Genomic DNA, 12,926 nt, shown 5'->3' on the forward strand with positions numbered 1-12,926 from the left:
TTGGACAAACGGACCGTATTCTACTAACTTTTTAAACATGATCAAATTGGGAATCGGAATGGGGAATATGTCAAGGGGACAACAATCCGACAAAAGAGCATACAACAGCCGAAGGTCACCAATTGGTCTGCAACGCAGCGAGAAAATCTCGCACCCGGAGGTGGGCTTCAGCTACACATTTAGTGTATATATTCGAATAATTATTTTGGTGTATCATTAATGCAATTCTGTTTCAAAATTTGGCAAATGCCATTTTTAAAAATGAGATTTAAAATCTAAATAATTTCAAAAATACTAAATTATGTCTTCTCAGATATATTAGATATTTTTCGCACGAGAATATTTGTATACTTTTGACATTTCAATTGAAATATCTTATCATTAAGCAAACTTTATTTAATAACAAAATTTCATATTCAATTTATTATCTTCACTTAAGTAGCCTATTGTCATAATATTTACAATTTCAATATGCATCTTATCAGATGATACGTGTATAAACTATAATGAAATTAATTTAACGAACTTTTTTTCATCATGAAGCATACATTTTATTTTGTTCTTCTGTTTCCGATTATCTTTCTCATCTCACATTGCAATGGTGTCTTTTATTGTGATCAAATAAATGGCGTCAAAGAGTGTGACATAGGAGCTTGGTTACAGTGGAATAGTTGTACACATTCATGCGGAGGGGGTAGCGCTAAAAGGTTCCGAAAATTGTGCTGTTCGCCTAGTTATAATTCATATAACCAATGTGCCCTTAACTGCAATAAAACCCTATCTTCTTTGCAAGAAACAAGAACATGCGGTCAAACTTGTATCCAAGGCTACTTTAACGTATCTCAAAATAGCTGTCAGTGCTCAGGCAATTATACTGGGGACTGTTGTCAAACACTAAAAGCCGGTGAGTTAAAGTTTTATTTATATGATTGCATACCTGTCAACCTGTGACGATGAAAATGCAGGTCATGACCTGCATTGAAGAATCAAATCTCAGGTCATAACGCGTACAAACTTTTTCGAGCTGAATTTCAGTATTAATGGTACATTTTCTTATTATGTATATGGAAAATACCAAAACATCAATGCATGTTCACTTGGTTAAGTCATTTTATCCTAATTAATTATTATTTCATTGCACTTTTAAAGATTTTAATAAATTTGTGTAATACAGTTTTAGGTTCTTTACTTTTTGTAATTATCAGATACTAGAATTTTTTTTCAATTGTAATTTAAAATGTTTGAGACTATTGGCTCACACAGCATCTCTAAACAACAACAAATGGAAGTTTTTAACGACCTTGACTGGCTATACAGCCCTTGCACGGTCGGCCCTGGCTTGCGCCTTTTTGGGCATGACATCTCTAAACAAAGTAGGAAATTAGACTAAGATAAAATATAGTAATACAGTTAAAGGCAGTATAAATGTAAAAAATAATTTTCAACTTTTTTTTTTTAAATTGTATAAAAGTATTAAAATAATGAAAAGTTATTTTTCAAAATGTATTTGAATTCTAAATTTTTTATCATTTTATCTTTTTCACCCATAAAACGTAAAAATAAGGAATAATTTTGAATGGTGACAAATAAGGGGAAGTAACTCTAACTCTATTTGTAAACAAATGTAGAGCAGTTTATTTACGACCTAAAGCTAAGGTAATTGGTGTTAATTAACAGTGTGTTTGACACCAAAGCTGTCAAGTAAAGCCATGCACTTAATGGGTCACTTAAATTGACAGTTTACATAGCTAGATGAACTTCCTGTTCATGGAAGAATTACGAATTTGCCGGTATTTCAAAAGAATATTACTTATGAAATCAATCGCAAGGCTAAGAAATACGGGTGAAATCGGGTCTTTTTCGGAATTCCCGGGTGATTTCAATGACCCGGCGGGTGTCCCGGGTGATCCTTCAGAATTGTGAAAATCTCGGGTCACACCCGCAGAAAACGGGTCAGTTGACTGGTATGTGATTGATGTTTTCAATAGGATTTTTAATATTTGTATTTTATTTTTTCATAGTAGATTTTTTGTTTGTTTTATTAGGTCTTCGAATCTTTTCGGTTGAAAGACCTATTGGTTTTCTTCTGATTATTATTAGGTCTTTCCACTTTTCTGTGGAAAGACTTATTGTTTTTCTTCTGATTTTTTTTTTTTTCTTCCGCCTAATTTTGTTCTTGCAATAAACATTTGTTTCGCAATATGTCGCTTAGATATTTGGTATATGATATGGAACAATTGATGCGCTTTTGAAATTTACCCTGCGTAACCGAAAACTTTTCTTTGTAGGAGTTATCTCCCCAAACACCGTTTTCCTTGTGAGCGCAACTCCTTCGCAACCGTAAAATATTATGACAAATTTATTTTTACAAAATTGCTCGTTTTATCCTTCGCATGATTTGTCCTATTTTGACCGAAGTGATATGAACGCTCATTCATTTGATATAAGTGAATTGCATTTCTAACTGGTAAACCATAATTAATAGAGACCTAGGATCTTTTGATTTGAGGTCCTTGGTCCAAAAAAATGAAAATTAGGTCAAGGTCAAAGTTCAAGGTCATATTCTAATTTTTGAATATGGCTTATTTCCACTCATTTCCAGAAAACGTATAAGATATTGACAAATTATTTTTTCTAAATTGTTTGTTGCGACATGTCGTAACACGTAAATTTTGATTGCAAGGGTACGTTGAATGTAAAAGGGAGTTTTCTCCCCTTTGGTATTTAAAAATACGCGTATGGTGATATAACTCATTAACTAAACATAATTAAGACCTATGGTCTTTTGATTTGAGGTTCCTGGTTAATGACCTTGAAATTGATCTCAAGGTCATAGCTTAATTTGACGTTCTAGATTTTGACCTTTGCTTTTACCTCATGTGTATACATAATAAAGTCATGAGACTTTTGACAAACGGTATCAAACCATTTAACCTTGAAAAAACAACCGGAAGTGACCTTGTATAAACCGGCAGTAGCTATTTATTGTACTTTATTATATAAAAGTATATAGAACAAGATATTTTTGGAATCAGTGTCAAGTAAATAGTCAAATATTATCGGAAATAGAGTTTTTCAAACCGGAAGTAAGAAACTCCTTTATCTAAAAAAATGTTGTTTAGAAACCATATATTTTGGGAATCAGCGTACAATAAGCTATCATTTGACGATTGAAATGACATTTTAAACCTATTTTACACCTTTCATATTAAAATACATTGTTTTGGTGGAAAGACCTGCAATTGTTCTCTGAACAATTGGTTTTTAATTATTATTTTTTTTCTTCCGCCAATTTTTTTTTGCTTCGCAGTTTTTTTGGTTTCGCAAGATGTCGCTTAGACATATGGTATATGATATCGAACAGTTATTACGCTTTTGTGACTCACATTGTGTAACCAAAATCTTTTCAATGTAAGAGTTATCTCCCTAAACACTGTTTTTCTTGTTATCGCTTAATATTCGCAACCGTATAAGTAACCGACAAATTTATTTTTTTCAAATTGCTCGTTATATCCTAAGTATGTTCTGTTTTATTTTGACCGAAGCTGTCCGGAGACTCCATATGAGAGTTATCCCCCTTTTATATATGATATAAGGGATATGCATTTCTAACTGGTAAACCATAAGTGATAGAGACTAGGGTCTTTTGATTTAAGATCCTTGGTCCAAAAAAAATAAAAATAGGTCAAGGTCAAAGGTCAAGGTCAAATTCTAAATTTTGATTTTGGCCTATTTTCACTTATTTTCATTAACTTTATAATGTTTATAAGATTTTGACAAATTATTTTTACTAAATTGTTAGTTGCGACATTTCGTGACTTATACATTTTGATTGGAAGGGTGCGTAGACAATAAATGGGAGTGTTTGCCCCTCTAATATTAAGAATTATGCGTAAAGTGATATTACTCATGAACCATACATAATACAGACCTAGGGATTTGGGATCCTTGGTTTATGACCTTGAAATTGAGGTCAAGGTCATAGGTTAATTGGACGTTCAAGATTTTGACCTTTGCTCAAAATTCATATTTATATATCATAAAGCCACAGAGACTGACATTTTCAACTGATTCTTAATATTTTCATATCAAAATAGATCCTTATTAGTTGAGAGACCTTCAATTGATCTTTGAACAATTGGTTTTTAATTGTTATTATTTTTGTCTATAAGTTGTTTCAATTGTCTTTCACTTTAGATCAAACATATAATGCAGTAACATACTTTTTTATATTTAATTTTTGCAGATATATCTACTACTACTGGATCAACGAATGGTAAGAAATTTTATTCGTGTTTTTTGTTGCATTTTTAACAAAATATAGTCCCAAAACATGAGACTTGAAATCGAGAATATGTCAAAGAGTCAACAAAGCCCCCCCCCCCCCCCCAAAAAAAAAACCCAGCACAAAACCACCAAATGATCTTCAATATAATAATATCCCGTTTGTATATAACTAACATTAATAGAAAAAAATAGTTTTTAAATTGGATTGAAAATTCAAGAATAAACAGAAGTATTTGTCATAAATAAAGAAAACTGAGGCAGTATATCTATATCAAGGTGGGAATATGACGGTGAATATCTAACATCTCTAGTTCTGAGAAAAAGTTAATATCAAGGAATTGTAAAATGTAATCGGCATTTAATTCTTTAGTCAGTGTTGGTGCGAACAGATAGTTATACATGTAGAAGTGATCTAAATGATAACATGCATACTCCGTATTATATTCGTAATAGTAAACAGTGGTACACCACCCTTTCCTGTTTAATAAAAAGCGTGGTTTGGGCCTTATACCACCGAATTTATTTCGGAATCAGTGGATCATTTCGGTTGAGGGCATTTCAATTTAACGTGATCGCGGCCCTCATAATTCTTTCTTCGATAGTACATATTGTATATTTGTTATGTTTAAACTTATCCAGTGCTTTCGTTTACTAACTTGAATAATTAAAGGGTGTTTTCAATAAATCACAATATTATTATGAGAAATACATTTTCATACAGTATACACATGTAGTTATAATTGCATATATATTTTCGAAATTAATTACTTTAGCAGAGGATTGATACCAAGAGAAGGACAATTTAGACTATCAAAATATATGACAGTTCAGTTTTGTCATAGGTGTATTCATTGTGATGGAATCCAATGTTCAGTAATCATTGTGAACATTTATAAAAAAAAAAGTTAATTGTTTTACTATTATTGATACATGTATAAGATGTTATTCGGTTAACTTTGCCATAGTTTGCCTCTACCACATGCATAGACCAATATTTCAATAGAAAAAAATAAGCCAATGTTAAAGGGAAAGAAAGAAATTTTCAGTATGTATTGGAGCTGCAAGACAAAAAGACACAAATAACGTATGTCTGGGGGAGTGATTGTACTTAGAAAAAAATATCTCTTCTTCATATAAAAAAAAAGAAATTTTCGAAGGCAATTACAATATCTAGAAAAAAAGTGGCAGAATTCTAAGTCCATTAATTATGATACCTCAAGATATTGTATTTGCTAGACTTTTTTCAGCACATGATTGGAATGTTCGGTCTAAAATTTCACATCTGTCAGTATTTTCAACATCAAAGATATATCTAAATTGTAAAGACGTAAAGAAATTTTAATATTTGTTGGCATTAATCTATCATATTACCGTGTGCCATCGTAATAACAGGTACCAGAAAATAATTGTTACATTACTTAAACATTACAACCTGTTTATTGTAGGTATAGCATGGAAGATCCCATTGATATGTGTAGCTGTTATTGTAGCATGCGTTGGAATTGGATGTCTTATCTGGTTTTTGGTTAAAAGGTGATTACAAGAAAAATAAACTACGGCCAATGTTTTTGTTTATTCTGTTTTCTGTGACATCCATTTGACGTGGCTCAGTATTTATACATCCCGTCATTGACTCAATTTGTTTGTATTATCTTTCATTTTTGCTGGTGTATCTTGCATATGCGACTTTTTGTGTTTCTTTGGTTCATATGATGATATGACGTGACTCTGTATTACGTACTTTTTAAGATCCGTCATTATGTTATCTGTTCGACAAACGACAAAATTATTTTACTCGCGTAGTGGTATTAACTAGATGGGGATTCTTACAAATTCTAAAGAACGTCTAGATAATTTTACATCTCGGTCTGTTTCTAAAATTTGTTTTTACATAACTTTTGATTTTTAACCCTGTATACCACCATTGCCCATGTGAAATCATAATGTTTTTGAAAATTCTTTAAACGACAAAATGTCTTCCTATGTGACGTTTACATTTTATGACGTCAATCACGCGAACCAAGGAATTTAAAAGTTTTTAGAAAGATTCTTTTGTGCTTTTTTGTTAAATATTTGTGTGTTTTGAGATTGTGACACAGTCATGACGTCTGCTGTACCAATATTTTGATTGTTTAACCTTTTATGTCTGGTTTGTTAATGCATCGTTGTAAATATAACGGAATTTGATGCAACTGTCATACAATTGAGAGGTTAGCGCTATAAAACCAGGTTCATTCCACCATTTTCTACATTTAAAAATGTCTGTACCAAGTCAGGAATATGACAGTTGTCCATTCGTTTGATGAGTTTTTTTCGTTTGATTTTGCCATTTGATTAGGGGGTTTCCGTTTTAGATTTTCCTCAAGAGTTTAGTATTTTTGTGATTTCACTTAATATTACTAAAACATTCAGTTCCATAATAGTTTTAACGGGATAATTTTCTCTAATGTATGTTTTAATGCTTTGTAGATTTAACTGCTAGTATACATATGTTTGCCAAATACTATTTTAGACCTTTACGCATCTTTTATATATTTTTCCTTTACAGATATAAGAAGAACATGAACAATGATAACATTCATCCAACAGATGATAGTACTACTGAGTAATAGTAGCAGATAAATGGGAAATCATGTAAACTCCGAACTTTGTAGTACGACTATGCTTTGAGATGAATTTGGACAGTTTATTTATAATATAGTATTCATTTTAAATAAAACAGAATAAGTTAATTTTAAATATGGTTTTAATTGTACAAGGGAAATTGATGTTTTTTCTTAGTTTATTTTTGCACATGTATTCTTCGATATAACGAATTTGGCATTGCGCATGCTGGACGACAAGCATTTTACAATTTTTTGTTAGATGCTGTTATCTCAGAAAATCTTTGTGGGCATTATTCGTTTTTGTCCGTTATATTGGATATTTGGCTGATATATGAAGGTAACACGTTTATAACGTTTTTTGAAGTCCGGTTACGGAAACTACATGTTGAAATTTAGAATGTAGGTATGGCTGAGTTTAAACTATGTTGTCCGAAAGGCTAATTGTTGTCTTATATCAAAAGGGAGTTAGTTGTATGGCGTATTTTACTATATGCAGTTCCCTCTTTTCGTGAGTTGTTACTTTCATAGCATCTCTACTTATGGACTAAGGTGATAATGATATCGTCATGGACCCACTACTTGGATGATAAACCTGTTTTACATTATATAAATCTATTATGTTTAATGGCATTTGTCTGCATTTATATCATAAACACATTGTAAGGATTCATAGTAGATGCTACTCTGACTGGAACAAAACTTGGAGCAATGGTTTATGTGGAAAGTTAAATAATAAAAATACCGAACTCCGAGGAAAATTCTATAAAGTAAGTCTCTTAGCAAATGGCACTATCAATCGCTAAAACATATGAAACGAATGGATAACAACTGTCGGTATTCATTTGGCATGTGACATTTTCTAATGTAAAAACTAGTGGATTAAACCTGATTTTGTAGCTAGCTAAACTTCTCACTTGCATGACAGTCGTATAAAATTCCAAGCAAAAGGAGTTCGAACTTTTGTGTCTGTCCACTCCACTATACTATTAACAGATTTCGTTTTCGGGTAATTGTGGATGCATAACTATGAATGCATTTCTTTCTAACTAAAATTTTGTAAACAGGTGGCGTTTGTTAGACGCTTTAAAAGTAGTTATAAATAAATACATCGTTTAATTAGTGTTTTCTGATCCTGTTTTGAACTTTCAATAATGCTGACTGATTACGCGGAAACGGCTGCTGTAGATGATGATTAGATAAAGAGGATATCTCCCTTTTATCTCATCTATGCATAGATAACTTTATCTGATGAAACATCTAGAGACAGTGATGATGATGCTAAAAAAATCAGCTAAAAAGGAGGTCAATACCACAAATTTAATCGTGCTGTACAAATATATCCATTCGTAGTGGAATATGTACTTGGCTGTTAGTGTTTTATTAACCTATCACTTTTGCGAACTTTTGAATGAACGACGTGTTCAAACAACTGGGTACTTGTTCCAATTTATATATACATGTCCGATAAAAACTAAGGTAACATACCCTTTTCATTTATCTTTGGTCTAAAATAAAAAAAAATATATTTAAAGGCAAGACTGCTTACTATATGCTGTTTTATTTTGTGTTCTCAGGTATGCTAGTTGTTGTTGGTGCAATAGACGGAACCCATATTGCAATACCTGGTCCAAATCAACATCATGAAAATTACATTAACATAAAATGATTCCATAGTATTATTGCCCAGGTAGTATGCGACCATGATTTAAGTTTATGTTTGTTTATACTGAATCTCCAGGATCCGTTCATGATGCCGGTGTTTTCCGAAATCCTCAAATAGGAAAGCGGATTATAAATAGAACAATCTTGCCTGATGAGTTTCATTTGGTTGGAATGCAGTATACCCTCTTTCTCAAAATCTGATGACACCGTTTAAAGACTTTGGTACCTTAACCCGGGAACAACAGGGGTACAATTGTGTTCAAAGTTCTACCCGAATGGTAGTAAAAAGATCCATAAGTCAGTAAAAGGGAATATGTATAAAATTGAAAATGTTGTATCGCCCACTTCCAAAATCAACAGATTCTGTTTCTTTCATTTTACAAAATATTTGCATCACAGAGGGAGAAATATTAAATGAGGAAGAGATAATAGTGGACGATAATTTGAACAATTGATCCAGACTACAAGAAATTGTAGAAATTGGAAAGTAGAAAAGAAATAATCATGTTCAAAAATTTATAAATACAATGACAAAATATTGATATTTTTTAATTCAATGTATGTTGATTATTAGTAGCATATTAAAATTCAATTTTTGTTTTGTAAATCTTCTACCATTGCTCTTAGCAAGTCTGCCTTTTCTTAATGTCTGTAATTTTTCGTTTTCTGTTCTCTTTCTTCTCGTGCTTTAATATTTGCTTCTTATGCTGTTTGTTTTCCCCCAATAATCGGATAACAAACTTGCCAATTTATCAGAAGCTGTTGCGTTCTCTCGTTTTCTCTCTCAGGCGTCTTATCTGGATCTGGTATATCATCTACTAGTTCATCTGCAGTCGATTCATTAGAATTTGCTCTCTCTGATACATTCAGTAAACGGACATTATGTTTGTCATCCATGAGGTCATTCATCGCCCCAAAGAATTTCCATTTCTTTCTACTGCCTTCAACGGTTTTATTGCATCTATCGTTTATTTAAAAAAAAATAGAATTTGTTGTAAACCTGCTTTTCTTTAAAAAATAAATAATGAAGCACATTTCTTAAAGTTTTTCTGTTATTTCTATCCAATGTTTGAAGCATTTTTTACTGCTTCCAACAAATTTGTCTTTCATGATGTATGTATGTAAGTATGTATTAATGCTTTAACTGCACGTGGTGTCCATCATTTCCCCGCCTCCTTCTTGTCATCAGAAATTGTAATCGGACTATTTGATGATGATGTTGATGTTGAAGTAATAATTCACGGATAAGGAGTGGTAGATGTTTGTGTTTGCACAATCTCAGTTGTATTTCTCCAATTCATCTGGCTTTCTGAACCATTACTCGCTGATAAATTTCTTCTGTTTGTTTTCACAGGTCTTTGGTTCTGACTCATATCGATGTAGTCCCTCTCAAGAAAAACCATTCATATGATGGACAGGTGTTGGATTGGAAGATGAAAAGTGAATCATAGTATTGATAATAGTTATTAAAGGTACAATGATTACAATTAAAATACGTCAGACGCGTGTTTCGTCTACATAACACTTATCAGTGACGCTCAAATCAATTCACTTGAAAAGCCAAACAAGTACAAAGTTGAAGAGCATTGAGGACCTTAAATTCCAAAAAGTTGTGCCAAATACGGCTATGGTAATCTACTCCTGGGATAAGAAAATCCTTAGTTTTCCAAAAAATTAAAGTTTGTTGACAGGAAGTTTATGAAAATTACCATATTATTGATATTCATGTCAACACCAACGTGCTGACTACTGGAATGGTGATACTCTTGGGGACGAAACGTCCACCAGCGGTGGCATCGACCCAGTGGTGTAAATAGGTACCAGGATTATAAATGAAAACTGTGATTTCCCTCAGATCTATAAAACAATATTTCAAAGAAAACGACAGATAGGTTAAAATGAGCATAGAGCATGGAATGATAAAATTATTTCGATTCTAATAGGAATATTTTGAACGTTTATATTTCGAAGCGGACATATAATACACGCTCGAATTGTTGCCATTTGTTTGAAGAACATGAAAAATCTACAGTTTTACATTTAAAAAACAGAACAGACACATTTAAACTTACTTTTTGTGTTTTATTAAATTCCTAGTGAGCTATACTCTCCGTGTATAAAATTGTGCATTTCTTTAATAAAAGTTAATTATAAAGTTTATGACCTCTACTGTGGACATGTGAAATTACGACATTTTCAAGCTGCAATAGTATCAAAATAGCAAAACAAATGAATAATAGCAACGAGCCATTTTAAGTAATTTCATTTAATAGAAATTAGTATTTTTTTTATGTGGCAAATAAAACCCAGGTTTTTTTTGTAGAAAAACACAGACTCAAAGGTGTAAGTTCAATCCCCGGCGAGGGTCGTAAATTTGTCAGCGTAAAAAATCTAGTTCTTATACACTTTTGGGTTTAATTTTCAGACTTGTACAAATATATGTATTAATCTTGTATCACGCATCGTTGTCAATATTATGGAATTTTATGAGACTGCTATACGAGTTTAGTTAGCTATAAAACCAGGCTTAATTCAACAATTTTTACATAAGAAACTGCCTATACTAAGTAAGGATTTGGGGGTTGTTATCCGTTCGTTTGATGTGTTTGAGCTTTTGATTTTTTCATTCTATTACGGAGTTTTGTTTGAATATTCCTGAGAGTTCGGCATTTGTATTATTTTACTTATTTCTCAAACATTGAGATCTTGTGGGCATACATATTGAATAGGTGACACTTGCTTGGACTCGTTTGTATGATACATGCATTTTTGGTGACTGCATAATGAATTGAAGCATCCATTCACATAGTTTATTAACAAAATGTTAAGCTGGATTAGTGGCAAATAAAAATACATTGCGTATAAAAATAAATAGCATCTTCACAAGTAACAAGTACAACTCCTGTGTCTGTTTCTACATATGCATTACGTCACAAGGTAGCTCTTTAACTATCAAAGTTATATTTCAATATAGCGGATGAGATTTAGTAGTCTAGAGCGATGGGCATCAGGGTGAGCGATTTGTGCTGTAGTGTGTCAAAGTTGAGAGTTCTAATCCCCCATTTATGGGCAAAAACTGGTTAGCATAAAAATCTAATTCTGACTCAGTTGGTTTAATTTTCAAACTTATATAAATTTTTGTATTAACCATATAACTTAAACACACTGAGATCCAGTGGGCATATATATTTTATGGTTGTTATTTGCTTAAATCTGTTTTTTTATATACTTTTTCCCAAGGAAAAAAATAATGAATTGAAGCACAAAAATTATAAAAATGTTGAGTTAGTCATAGATTGCTGACAAAAACATATTTCGAATTAAAAGATGAATCTCTGGGAGTGTCTCTAGATTTGAATTACAAGGTAACACTTTGACTGTTGAAGTTATATTTTATAGTGGAAATTGTCGAGTGGTCAAGAGCGCTAGACATCAAGGTAAGCGATTGATGATGTAGTGCTATAGTGTATCAAACATAATAGTTCAGATCCCGTTGATGGACAAAAATTTGTCAGCATAAAAATCTAATTCTAAAACTGTTGGCTTTAATTTTCAGACTTATAAATATTGTTACACCTTTCCATAATCTTTGTGAATCTGTTATCTTGCCTGAGCTAGAGTGAATATGAAATAGTTCATGCTCCTATTCCTATAATCTTACTGTTTTGTTTTAAGACCGTACGACCAGGATAAAAAAAATGAAATAAGAAAAATTGAAACGAGTACATGTATGTTCCAAATATCTAATGGTCCGGAACATATAACAAATATATATAAATGTTGGTTTGTTTTTCATGATAACGATTAAAAGTATTACATTTTACTTTCCGTGATATGCAGACGTTCATTACCATATTAGATACGTTTGTAATTATTTAGTTATACATTGAATATCTGGTTTTTTAATCATAATGATATGATCTATGCAAAGCAGTCGATTTAAATCCTTATTGTATCACAAACCTATTAATATGGATGACGACTAGGACTTTTCGTAATATCAATTATGTTTATCCATGCGATATTATATATTCTGCAAAAATGAAATGTGTAAAAGACGAATAGGACACACGTAGATTTGTTTACCATTCCACTCTAGACAATTATATTTGAGGCTGTATAAACAAGCTTGTTTTTTTTTTAAGTATATTGTTAAATATATATAGTTTGTAGAGTACAATGTCATGATTTTTCACTTGTACAGATTTTTTTTTTGTTAAAACGCATTTTCCACGATAGGATAGCAGTCGATTTTTGTTTAAGTAGGAACTAGTTTTGTTTTGTTTATCTATTTTTTTTTTGTATTTCTTTAATTGTGCTCTGATTTTGTATGAAACTTAAAAGACGTAAAATATATTAAAAGGGCGATAT

The 12,926-nt window shown here is 31.7% G+C and overlaps 1 protein-coding gene across 1 annotated transcript; it reads left to right on the forward strand.

Moving 5' to 3' along the window:
• The first annotated feature begins 490 nt into the window (after positions 1 to 490).
• LOC134710012 (uncharacterized) lies at positions 491 to 6,941 on the forward strand. The gene is made up of 4 exons (XM_063570160.1): positions 491 to 904; positions 4,247 to 4,276; positions 5,733 to 5,820; positions 6,836 to 6,941. The coding sequence occupies exons 1-4, from the start codon at positions 538 to 540 to the stop codon at positions 6,894 to 6,896; spliced, it is 546 nt and encodes a 181-aa protein (XP_063426230.1). The 5' UTR covers positions 491 to 537; the 3' UTR covers positions 6,897 to 6,941.
• Positions 6,942 to 12,926: the final 5,985 nt, after the last annotated feature.

This window comes from Mytilus trossulus, chromosome 1 (assembly GCF_036588685.1).
Source record: "Mytilus trossulus isolate FHL-02 chromosome 1, PNRI_Mtr1.1.1.hap1, whole genome shotgun sequence".
Taxonomy (NCBI): Eukaryota; Metazoa; Mollusca; class Bivalvia; order Mytilida; family Mytilidae; genus Mytilus; species Mytilus trossulus.